The following is a 13,020-nucleotide window of genomic DNA, read 5'->3' as shown; positions in this document are numbered from 1 at the left end:
TCCTGAGGACCCCTGCCATGCCAATTATTAACTTTTTTAAAAAATATTTTATTTACTTATTTTTAGAGAGAGGGGAAGGGAGGGAGAAAGAGGGAGAGAAACATCGATGTGTGGTTGCCTCTCGCACACCCCACGCTGGGGACCTGGGCCACAACCCAGGCATGTGCCCTGACTGGGAATCAAACTGGCAACGCTTTGGTTCGCAGGTCGGCTCTCAGTCCACTGAGCCACACCAGCTAGGGTCAATTATTAACGTTTTAATGAAGGATTTGAGGTAGGACTGGAGGGAGGAGTCTAAAGCCTAAGGGAGGTAACAGGGCAACAAGGAGGGTACTCCAGGTAACAGTTAGTTACCAATCAGTATATAAATATTAGTATCTCTACAACCAGTATAGCAACACTGGCTGAGTATCAGCCCTGCAGCTAAATGACACATGGTGCTATCCTTGCATTTCCTTCTTTTATAACTCGTTTTTTCCTGAAGTTAAAACTTTTAAAGGCAGTTATTCATCTTACTAACTCAACCCCACAGTCTCCAACCCTCTTCACGTCCTCTCAACATGTTCACACATATCAGCTGTCTCCTTCTGTCTCCCTTTTGGGAACATCCCACCTGAAGTCTGCATTCCACACTGCACTCTGGACTGGCCTCTTCTTTAGCTTGCAACTCAACTGTTAGTCTAGGGGTTCCCTTCGCCTCTATCCTACAGTGTATCCCCAGTTCCCTAATTCCTAAGTAGTCCTCTTTCTTGGTTTACTTTCTTGTTCTAATAGAACACATCCTCCAGCAACTTCCTGAGGGTGGATGAATGAGAGGTAAATTTTTGAGAGCTTGCATGTCTGATAAATGACTGCATTCTATACACACACTTGATTCTACTTTGGCTGAGTAAAGAATTCTAGGTTGATAATAATTTTCAGTTTTGAAGGCATGGTTCCATGGTCTTTTCACTTCTTCTATAGCTGGGGGAAAATCTAAAATCTTTCTGATTCCAAGACTTTGGGTATGACCTTTGGTTTTTGTTCCTGAAACTTTATGGATTTCTCCTTGGCCCCAGTTTTCTGAAATCTCACTCTAACAGGCCCTTGTGCAGCTCTACCTTTGTCTGTTTTTGCTAAACTCTGGTTAAGCCTCTTTGTTCTTAGAAACTCAGTTCAGTGGTTTCTTCCCCTCTTTCATCTTCCTGCAACCTATATTATTTGTATGTAGGACCTTTCTTACTCCTCCTCTTTTATTTGTGCATCATTTTGTCTTTAGGTTTTACTTTCGAAAGATTTCACATGAACTCATTTTCAAACATTTCTACTGAGCTTTTCATTTCTGAGGTCGTATTTTTAATTTTCAAGAGCTATGTCTTGAAACGTTCCTTTTTAGGCGTTTTTTTTTTTTTCCTATTTCAAGAGAGAAATAGCTTCTCTTATCTCTGAGAATATTAATGATCATTTCTTAGCCATTTTTTTCCCACTTCCTGTTATCTGTTTTTTCTGAGTATGGTTACTTTTCTTCCTTCTCCCCACCAACCCCACGCCATTTGTTTTGACCTCTGGCTTTCATCTTAGAGGCTTTCCTCAAATATCTGGTGATCTTTGGCTATCTGTCTCTATTTAAAAGTGAAGAATTATAATAACAGCTAATTAAAGGCTCTATGTGTAGTCTGGGGCTGCTTATCATCTTGGGGACTTTTCTCTAAGATAGCGATTTTCAATTGGTGTGCCACAGAATTTTAAAAACATGCAATACCTGACTATTTAGTCAGAGGCACTGACCTCTTTTCCCTTAGATTGTCAAATTTAAGTGACAACAGCCAGAACAACAATAGCCATCCCGCGTCAATAAAATTATACCTATTTTTTGGGTCAGATCAGCAATAAATAAATATTTTTGGTGTGCCACAGAATTTTAGTAATTATAGTTTGTGCCATGAGATGAAAAAGGATGAAAATCACTGCTCTGAGGTAAACAGAGAAGAAACCTGAACTCCCAACCGTTGTTATAGGTTTTTTTCTCTTTGCTTCTTCTAAAGAGAAACCTTCCAATATTTTCCCCACCCCCACCGCAAACAGGACAAAATCCTAGATCCAGCATTCTCAGAGTTGAACAGTGAAGGGGGCAGAGGCCGTGGTCCACTGTCCAATGAAGACTGTGTGTGTCCCTGCATCCTTTTCAAGATGGCCCATCACCCCCACCTGCGCTGTGTCTGGGGCATGTCTGCCTCTTGTTCAGCATCTCCAAGCTTCTGCTGGGCTGGGGACGAGGTGGCTGTCATGTTGCACAAGGTGGAGAAAGGGACCTAGGGGTCTACCTGCTTCTAATAGACTTCCAACCAATCGTCCTGGCTTCCACCCTGCTCACTTCCCTGGTTTCAGAGTGTCCTAGCACCGCTGATCCCTGAGCCTTTCAGGAGCTCTAGCGCGCCAATCAGTTTGCTTCTTGTCCTTTTCCACGGCAGGCACTGGGGCTCTCCGCTTTCTCCAAAACACCACGCCAGCTGCCACTGACCTACTTTACAACTTCCAAAATTTTAGTGACATTACTCTTGCCTCCTCTCTTATTCTCTTCATTGTGAATGTTTTGCCCCTTTATCCCTTTGTTATTTTAGTGAGGTTTCGGTGTTGGATGCAAACATATTTGTTCAATCCACTGTGTTTAAGTGAAAATTTCTAAATAATGTACTCATAAGGCTATGAGACTCTGCCCTGCAAAAGTATTAAATTTTAATAATGTTGAATAAAATTGCAATGTTGTGTCTCCTCATAAAGTACATTACCCAAAGAGGTCTACTACCAATTTTGTTTTTATTAATAAATTTTCTCAGTTAATATTTTAGATGGCCACAACCACAGTATATGCTTTGAAATTTATATAATGGATCTATCCAGCTAGCAGGAGAAGTATGAACTATGATAAGTTGTCACAGAATTGTTTCCTTTAATCCACACAGGGCAGGGGGGAGGAAGGACAAAAGGTTTCACGGAGAAAGTACTTGGAAACTGGGTGAAAACTAAGTAGTTAGAATCACTCTCCACTTGCCAAAACTACATTAAAGATTTTTTCCCACTCCCACATCTACAGTCTCATCTGCGAGAGCCACCTTTTATTAAAAAGATGCCATAAAGTAATTATGACTAAGAAACAAGCTGCCATTTGCTTATCAGCAATTGCAAACAATACCCGGACAGTGCTAAGAGTTTTAAACGGAGTTTCCTAAATATGCTTAGGAGTTTTACAACCAGCCTCTAAGCTCTCTTTTCCATAGACCAGAAAAACCCCCATCGTTTTTATAACTTTTTTTGCCATAGCCACTGCATACTACTCATTACGATAAGATGCACAGGGGAGTTCTGTGGTGAATAACAGATAAATCAACACATTAGTTATGCTTTCAGGTGATGTCAATCCACAAGTCTAACACAACCAATGTCTCCCTTATCTTTTAGACAGTTCCCTCTTTTGAAAGTCAAATGTCTGAAAGTAAAGCAATAGGTTTACCTGTTCTAAAGAAGTTACCATTTCTAGAAAATTAAAAACATTTTAAAATCCCCTCATTGTTCAGGCAGGTCAAATATTAAAGAACTGCCCCGGCACCTGGGCTGAGGAGAGGCAGCTATGGGTACAGAGGGCTGGAGAAATCCTTCCCCTGACCTTGCTCCCCAGGCCCCCAATCTGTAAACTCCCCCCACCAGAACACATGGGCATTTTCATTGCAGGGATGGGGTAAAGGAATGTCTGAATAGGTTCTCATATGCACGTGTGACCCTCAGTGAAGTCCCCCTACCACATGACTGGCAGCTTCCACAGCCCAGAGCCAATCATAGCTGAAAGAATAGGGGCAGTAAGGACAGCAATAAGGTGGAGGCGCTAGCACCACTGTGGGGAATCTCAAGAGGGCTGCCATGAGATAGCTCAAGGTCATGAGACAAATGAAACTCTGACTTCTGCGTATAAAAAGCAGTTTAAGGATGCTCGTATACAATATAAAAGAGGGGGTTCTATCAGTTGAATGTTTGGGAATAATATTGTTTCTCACTCCTTGCACAAAGATCAGCAGCATCGTATCAGCATGGATCACAATAAACTGATCTGTGCCCTAACTCCCCCACAAGTAAAAACAGAACTCCCAAGATGCCAGGAAAACAAGACCACAGCTGATCTGAAACCTGGCTTTCCTGAGGTCCTTTAAACTACAAAGTACTCAGGACCAATGTGAATTCTCTGAGACTACCTAGACCAGAATTTCTCTACCTCAACCATATTGGCATTTGACCTGCTGTGCATTATAGGTTATTTAGCAGCATCACTGGACTCCACCAGGGATGCTATTAGCACATACACAAACCCCAACTGTGCCAACCAAAAATGTCCCGAGGGGTGAAATCACTCCCACTTGAGAACCACTGACACAGACCAATGCTTCGCAAGCATTAATGTACACATGAACCACTCAGGGATTTTATTAAGATGCAGATTCTGGTTCAGTAGGTCAGAGGTGGGGCCTGAGAGTCTGCATTTCTAATAAATACCAAGGGATGCTGCTGCTGCTGGTTCTAAAGCACACTTTAAGTAGCAAGAATCTAAAGTAACACTTCTCAACTCCTGGCTGCACACTGCAATCATCTGGGAGGCTTTAAAAATTCTGATGCCTAGGCCATACCCAAGACCACTGAGATCATAATCTCTGAGGGTGGGACCGAGGCATGAGAATTAGTTTCAAGTGCCCAGGTTTGAGTTCAATGTTCAGCGAAGGGTAAGATGTGTTCTGTTCACCCCTAGGACTAGAAAATAAGTACAGATATAAACAGGCATTCAAGAATGAGGGAAGAGTACAAAAGAAGAGGAACTATTACTTTCCTCACAGCATTCTTGATCTTGGTCATGCCTGCTTCTCAGAATAACTTGGAGATGTAACACCAGAAAACAATCTCTACCATGCTTCATTATATATTTTGTTTTCTGTATCAGAACTAAAGAAAACAATTCCTAGGTCCATTTCATTTCTAAGTTTCAAAATTGTATTTAGAAACCATATAAAGGATACTATTTTAAAGAATTTCTTTTCAATGACTCTTGAAATTCTGAGTATGTTACTTTTAAGATTCAAATTTTAAAAATTTGTGAATCTCATACTAAATTTCAAATGACATAATGTATGGGATTCACGCTGAAATACCCAGTTGGAAAGTGCAGACGGCGAGGGTAGTCAGACACAGATAAAATGAGCAAAATGTTAATAACTGTTGAAATGGGATGATGAGTACATGGAAGATCACTGTTATTATACTATTCTCTCCACTTTTGCAGGTGTTCAAAAATGTCTTGAATAAAAAATTTAAAACAAATTTTATGTATCTGGAATACAGACTTCTATTAAAGATCATCTTCCCCTCCCATGCCCCCCCAAAAATCATGCAATTTTTAAAAAGTTGCTTATATGAAAACTTCCTGTTTTTACTGTAAAAAATTAAGGACTTACACATCTTGCAGTAATTCCCAATTCTAGCCATTCCTTTTCATTCCATGAAAAAGTAAATTATCATTCTGTTTTCCAGAGATACTCTAGAGCCTTTGCTTATTATGTCATTCAAATGAATGCCTTTCTATCTCCGCCTCTCTTAAAAGAATTGTGGTTTGGGAAAGTTTTGTTTAGAGAAAAAAAAAGTGCTTACAGCTTTTACCTTGCAAATTAGCAAACAGGAAAAATAATACAATCACAGGTGATGAAAGACATAAAACTGAAGAGGGAGAAGACTTGGGTGCAATCCCAGCCCAGCATTTAATTATACTCAGAGACAACTCTGAGTGCCCCCGTCTGCGGAAAATATGAAATCGAGAGATTAAAGCATCTGAAAGAGCTAAAATGATCCAACACCAGAAATCATGATAATGATTTCATGGTATTTGGTTTATAAGCTTAGGGGTGATGTGATGCTGCAGAGTTGCTTTTAGGTGAGAAGGAAACTGTTCTGTATTTACCTTATTTCTCCAGCAGAATCGTAATTCCCTGTTAGAGAATTTAAAGTAGTCAGTTACCTGGACTAGAGTTTGTTCTCTTTTTAAATTTTTTCCACTATAATTCTCTTTAATCAATGTCATTTTTAAAAGGCTATACAGCAGACATTATAAAAGTTGGGTAGAAATAATACATGAATATAAAATTAGCATAATAGTTATACCCATGATAAATGCTACCCTTTTGCTGTTTGTTTATTTGAGCAACATATGGTGATGACATTTACTGAGATGCGGAAAACAGAGAGGTACAGGTTGGGAGGGGAGTGGTGGGAACTCAAGAGTTCAATTTTGGTACCTTATTTTTAATGTACTGATAAAATCAAGAACAATGAAATAAAAGATATTACTCTCAAATTCATGCTGTTATTTCTTACCAATGAAATTAAATCCTCCATTGTTTGCCTGTTGTTTCTGTGATGTACAGAAAGTTCCGTTACACAATCTTCATCAAGGTGAATAAGCTACAAAAAAATTTTTTATAAACTTTATTAACAAAAAAATTACAAAATATTTGTTTCTAAATTTTAAAATTACCATAATTACCTCGTAAAAGCAAACACCAATATGTAAAAACAGCCTGAGTTTCTCACTCTTGGGTAAGAACACACATTCTCCATAATTTTTAGTGATATAAGCAGATGACAATAATTCAAGAAGATAAGCTCTTTCCCAGCTCCTCCCAGTCCCATCATTATCTGATCAATTCTTAAAATTCTGTTATGCAAACAAGAGACTGTAACTCCTTCCGACCACAAGACCTGCACTGGCATTTTCATCAAAGTCAGCTAGGCATCGAAAATCGGTGACTGTACAACAGTCTGCTCAAGATTGGCTCAGACTTGCAGCGCTCAGGTTACACTTGGGTTTAGCACAATCCGCAGAGCGCTTACGATGGTACCACGATGCTACATAACCATCATTATGCTGAAGATATGAGCAGAACACATTTTTTAAATAGAAGTAAGGCAGCCTCAATTCGAATTTTATTTTTAAATCATCCAAGTATTCTGATCCCTGTATGATGGGACCTCACCAAATATGGGACCTGAAATGTATTCTCAGCACCAAACAAAGATCACCAAGAATAAAAAGGCAGGAAGGGCTGGGCCTGGAGCTGGCCCACAGGAGTTCATAAAACCACATGGAAAGAGAATCGTAACAAGCATAATTTTAAAGTTGTCTTTCCAGTGTAAGAAGTCTCTTCACAACAGCCCCAATAAGAGATCTTTCACTTTCTGCTAAAAGTCCTCCTTCTCTAGAATAGCTGAGATGGTTGGCTTCTCCCTCTGGTCCCTAAGGTCTGTCTCCCTGTGATCCCTATCTGCTGTGAGTCAATACAATCTGACAGATAACAAGTTTTGGAATTAGACAGACCTTGGTTTTAACTGTGACAAGATTGAATAACTATGTAACCTTGAGCATATTACTATGCCTCTCTGAACCTCAGTTTCATCATCTGTAAAAAAAAGACGACATCTGCCTCATAATATATGTAACATGTGGAACACCTAGTTCGATGTCTGAATAGAACAGGCCCTTAAAAACTGGTTAACTGTTTATACCATCAGTCATAAATCTACCTCTTCTTTGGTATAAAACTCTTGGAAATTTGAACACACCTATTACAGACAACCTTTCTTCTGCAAGTTTTCTTTTTTCCAGTTCCTTTAAACCACCACTTTAATGATTAACTCCCCTTACCATTCAGGCCCTTTCTTTCTATCACACAATCCAGGTTGTCACTGACCCTCGAGGTGAGGTATTCAGAACCAAACACAGTATGCTGTGAGGTCTGCCCCACACAAGGCAGAACAGTATCATGACCTTCTCTTGTTCTGGACATCACACTGCAACAAAGGGCTCAAGAGAAAGTCATGCTGCCATCATGGAAACAGAATGGCAGAGACAATGACCTCCATCCATGACTGTTGGCAGGAGCACAACTCACAGAAGGGAACCAGAGAGGTGCAAACTCATGGCACTATGAAAGGCTAAAGTGCTAAGAATAAGTTCCCACTGTATTGCTTTGACCTTGGCAGCTCCCAAAACTACAAAGTCCCCCTTCTGGAAGAGCTCATCCTCAGACGCCCAGACACTTTACTACCCAGTTAGGCATCTTCTTGTTAATGTCACCACAGCTCAAACAAGAAGGGAAAGATTTCTGGGGTTCCCTCCATGACCTTACGTTACTTTCCTTAAAAAAGAAAAAGAAAAAAAAAGCCCTTCTCCCTTTCCCAAAGCCTTTTGCTCTGTACTGTTACCACAAGGTTTGTGTGGGAAAGGAAGGAAGGGTAGGAAGGAGGTGCTATCTTCATTCCTGGACCCCAAAGTTAAAAAGAAACAAAAGAGTGAGGTGGACAAGAATCCAAAGTCTGAAAAGTATGTCTTAATACTTTGTTCTAAGTGCCTGAAATTTCAGCCACACATACACAAATCAAATTAAGTACAAGAACACATACCAAAAGCTAGCCAATTATTCTGGATTATCTGTACCTACTACAATCCGGTTCAGTAGGGCAGAAAACAGAACTGAATAAAACTTCTACTTGATACAATACTTAGGTACTAGAGTTATATGTGAAAATTATAGGAGATCATACAGAGTTATAGAATAGAATCTATACCCTAAATGTCCGAGTAAATCTGAATAATTTTTATAGTTTACTCCTTTTTAAATTTAATCTTTATTGTATTTTTTCCATTACCATTTAGTCCCCTTTATAGATTACTCCTGATGAAACACAATACTGAGAGAAAAGCAAAGACTTTGAAAAGCAAGAACAACCCCTTATACCTCCTCTGTATGTAAGCCATTTGATCCCTGCAACAGCTCTGTAAGGCAGGCAAGACCAATGAAAGACATTACATGTAAAGGCCCTCTGTAAATGCCAAAACATAACCCAAACATATAAGAGACCCTAGCACACCCGTGAGATCAGAAAATGATAAATCAAAAAAATTCACGCAATCTCCCCAAAGCAGGCATTTTTCAGCACTAGCCCAGGGCTTTTTCTACCCCACCACAATACCACCTCTCCATGACTCTGCTCCAGTAGCTATTCCAACAGAGACCAGACAAGAAATGCTTATCACAAAGGCTACTGCTACACAGGATACAGGGCCTGAGGCTGAACTAGGTGACCTATCAGATCCATTACATTCTGGAGCCTTTCTTTCTGGATTGAAATCTTGGTTCTACAACTTACTAGTTGCTTGACCTTAGACAAGCTACTTCATGATTCTGTGACTCAGTTGCCTCATCTGCTAAATGGGGACAATAACAGCATCTACCTCAGAGGGTTGGTATAAAGATTAAATGAGCTACAAGAGTTAAAAACAGAAAGCCCATAGAATAGCTCCTGACTATTAAAGGTATTGTCTTAAAGGCTATATCTTTATTATAGTGTAGTATAATACACAGAAAGTTCTTGCTATCATAGCACACTATTCTATTACAGTAAGTATTCAATAAATATTAGTAATTATTAACTAAGATATAAGAAAAATGATATACTCTTTGGAACACTCAAAGCTACGTATTTTACTTTATACTATACCTCAATTTAAAGTAATTTTTGTTGCTGAAATCGGAGACTTCTTCATTTTGGCACCTGCTCTACTGCAAACAGTAGTGTATCCTATCCTATTAAGAATCATGGCTCAGAAGACAGGCAAAGCCCTCCCACACATGGAGAAATGATGACCCCCAATGGCTGAAGACAGGCACTGGCACCGCCCACTCTCCGCCTCACAAGGGACACTTTCCCTGCTGTCCTGCTCTGATACCTGCACATTCTGCTGTTCTCAGGCTCTCAGTGTTGAGGGCTGTTAGAATTAAGTTGTAGCTCTAATTGTATTTGCTCAATAGATACTATGTCATGAAGGGCCAAAGGGAATAGGGAGAAAAGAAATGTTAGGAGTTGACAGTCATAGGAGAATCAGGAGGGATTTCAGCTCAGGCTGCGTGGCCATAACAGTGAGCAGACTAATGAGAAGGGACTAAAACAAGCACAGTCTATTTTTTCCAAGACCAACTGGCCATAGGGAAGAGTATTTATATGTATTGGTGTGGCGGTGCCAGAAAGCAAGTATCTCAGAGCTCTACCAAGTCTACACTGTGGCACATCTGAGACACACCTCTAAGGTATTCTGTTGACACATGCATGTATCCCACTTCGTTGCATACGTTTTAATGGATTATCAGAGAACATCTCCAATTATCTGAAAAGACTATTAAAATACTTCTCCTTTAAAGTATTAAAATATTTTTCCAACTATATATCTGTGTGAGGCTACATTTTCTTCATATGCTTCAATCAAAAGAACATATCAAAACCCACTGAATGCAAAAGCAGATGAGTATCTAAGTGTTTTCTATTAAAGCCAGACTTAAAAGAAATTTACAAAGATGTAAAGCAATGCCACTCTTCTCACTAAATTTATTTTTTAAACAGTTACCTTTCAGTTCTCAATTTCCTTATTTATCAATAGGGAATGAGAATTTTGCCAACCTTAAAGGGTACACCTTCCCTAGTGGCTCTGGCCTTTGGCATGTGGCTTGCCTTGGAGAATGAGACATTAGTAAGCAGGATGCAAAGAAGCTTGAAAAATGAGTATTAGGGCTTGCCCACTTTCTTACTCCTTTTGGAATCCAGCCACCATATCAAGAAGCCCAGGCCAGTTGACTGAACACAGTGTAGCCCAACACAGCCAGCACAAACAGCTGGTTTTCTGAGTGAGACGTAGACCATACAGCCACAACTCAGTCACCAGATGACTGGAATCACATGAGCAACCCCAGGTTAAAATCCACACAAGAACTGCCCAGCTGAGCCAGCCTGAATTGTTGATCTACAGAATTGTACATTATCATTGTTCTAAGTCACTAAATTTTGGAGTGGTTTTTAAAACAGCAACAGTTAACTATTATACAAAGTATACACATCTTTTAGTTATCTTCACGTTTTTACCAAATTCAAGTTGTCATTTGTTAAAAAAAATTTTTTAACATTAATGTAGGAATTATTATTTAAACAATTGCTTAAACTTGCATAGCACCTTGTATTAAAGTTCTTTCATTTATGTATTAGGCCAGTTCTGAGGTGTGGTCCTAAAACCCCTGAGGATCTACAAAACTATTTTTATAACAATGCTGTTTTTCATTTTTCACAGTGTTAATATTTGCATTGATGGGGAAAAGCAATGATGAGTAAAACTGCTGGTGCCTTAGTAAAAAAAATCAATGCAATGGCACCAAACTGTACCAACACACTGTATTCTTTGTAGTGCACTCACTGTTTTTTAAAAAATCCTGTTTCAATTAAGAATATACTAACTGATGAAGTAGTAAAAAGTATTAATTTTATTTAGACTTGGATACCTGGCAGATGTTTTCTCAAAAATGAACAAAGTGAACTTTTCACTTCAAGGAAAACAACTGATAGCATTTACTGCCAATAATTTGGGGTTTTAAGCAAAACTTGCAATTTTGGGAAATTCACATTCACCACCATGAGCTTGATAGTCTTCCAAAAATTAAAGACTTTTCTGATGAGATCAACAGTGACTTTAAGAATTGTTTTCTTTAAATATTGTATAATTACGGAAGGTGTTAACATTTGGAAGCTTTGCATAAATAAGTGAACTGATATTTTCCAAATGACCAATGCCTAATGTTACATGGGGAAAATATCCAGTGGGCAGACTAGTGCATTTTAACATAACAGAGTATAAGAAGGTCATTGATGTGGTGTCAGATTCCACATGCAACTCGTCTTTAAGAAACTACCACTTGTCAAGTTTTAACAGAATATCAAAGACTATCCCCTATTGTCTGAAAAAAGTATTAAAATACTTATCCATTTTCCTACTACATATCTGTGTAAGGCTGCATTTTCTTCATATGCTTTAATCAAAATTGACTGAATGCAGATCAGATCCCAGTGTCTTCCATAAAAATAGATTTTAAAGAAATTTACAAAAATACAGAACACTTCTCTTCTTACTAAATTTATTTTTGTTATTTTTCATAAAAATATGTATGTGTGATAATATATAATGGGTTTACTTACTGTTACTTTAAAATGAATCAATAAACAAATATTAAGAGCATAAAGGAGTCCCCAGACTTAAAAGTTTAAGAACCTAACTATAACCTTGTAACCACTCTAGGAAGTAGACAAATGGTTTAACCTACTTTTTAAAGACAAATAAATAGCTGTGGCAAAGTTAAGTAACTTGCCCATGATTCCCAGAGCACTGCTCGCAAGACTGATTACACATGAGAAACACCTGGGAGCTTTCAAGCTCTCCATTAGTTGTTCTGGGATGGGGCACACGCATCTTTTTAAAGGCCCTGGTGATTCTCATGCGCAGTCTGGGTTAGTAACCACTTTCCTAGAGATAAACAGACAAATACCCAAACACCAGTCTGATGAATAAGTCTATGAAGTACATTTTATTTTATGTTTAGACTCTATCACTGTAGGTTATGAATCTACACAAAGATCACATAAATTTTTTAAAAATTTCTACTGGATTTCATTCTACTTACAGGATTCTTGCTTTGCCACTCAACAGGACAGTTGTAGTCTTGCAGGACCCAGGGATGGCTCAATAGATTTTTCACCGAAATCCGTTTCTTTGGGTCCACCTAGTGGTCATTGAGAAGTAGCTGGAGATTAGCATTCCAAATGAAGAACACAGAACAGCTCCTTTCCTCCCGAGAATTCGAAATTCATCAGAACAGATGTAAACTTTATCATCACAAAAATGCTGTCGAAGACCTTAAAATGGCCTTGGAATAAATTCTTTTAAAAAGGCAATAGAGGCAAGAAAACTAGAGCAACCAACATAGGCTTAGAAGATGAATGTTTATCAAACACGAACTTCATTGGTATGGACATTATTCATGAAATTCAGTCAATCTATTGTATGATGTAATAGTCTTTTGCTGGAAAACCTATTCACGGGAAATATTCACCAATTTAATATTCAAACAGACACAATGC

The 13,020-nt window shown here is 38.7% G+C and overlaps 1 protein-coding gene across 3 annotated transcripts in view; it reads right to left on the bottom strand.

Moving 5' to 3' along the window:
* MELK (maternal embryonic leucine zipper kinase) overlaps nucleotides 1–13,020 on the bottom strand; it is a 62,137-nt gene that overhangs the window by 16,169 nt on the left and 32,948 nt on the right. For 2 of the 3 annotated variants that reach the window (XM_090275919.1, XM_090275921.1), the window contains 2 exons: nucleotides 12,564–12,662; nucleotides 6,385–6,471 (listed from right to left, as the gene is read on the bottom strand). In XM_090275919.1, the coding sequence (XP_090132045.1) occupies nucleotides 6,385–6,471; nucleotides 12,564–12,662 (186 nt within the window). The remainder of the gene's footprint in view (nucleotides 1–6,384; nucleotides 6,472–12,563; nucleotides 12,663–13,020) is intronic. The other variant, XM_090275920.1, reaches the window with a different exon arrangement.

The sequence above is a fragment of the Furipterus horrens genome, unplaced genomic scaffold, assembly GCF_987537825.1.
Source record: "Furipterus horrens unplaced genomic scaffold, mFurHor1.1.pri manual_scaffold_4, whole genome shotgun sequence".
In the NCBI taxonomy this organism is placed as follows: domain Eukaryota; kingdom Metazoa; phylum Chordata; class Mammalia; order Chiroptera; family Furipteridae; genus Furipterus; species Furipterus horrens.
The sequence above is the reverse complement of the archived record's forward strand: the minus strand, read 5'-3'. Positions and strand labels throughout refer to the sequence as shown.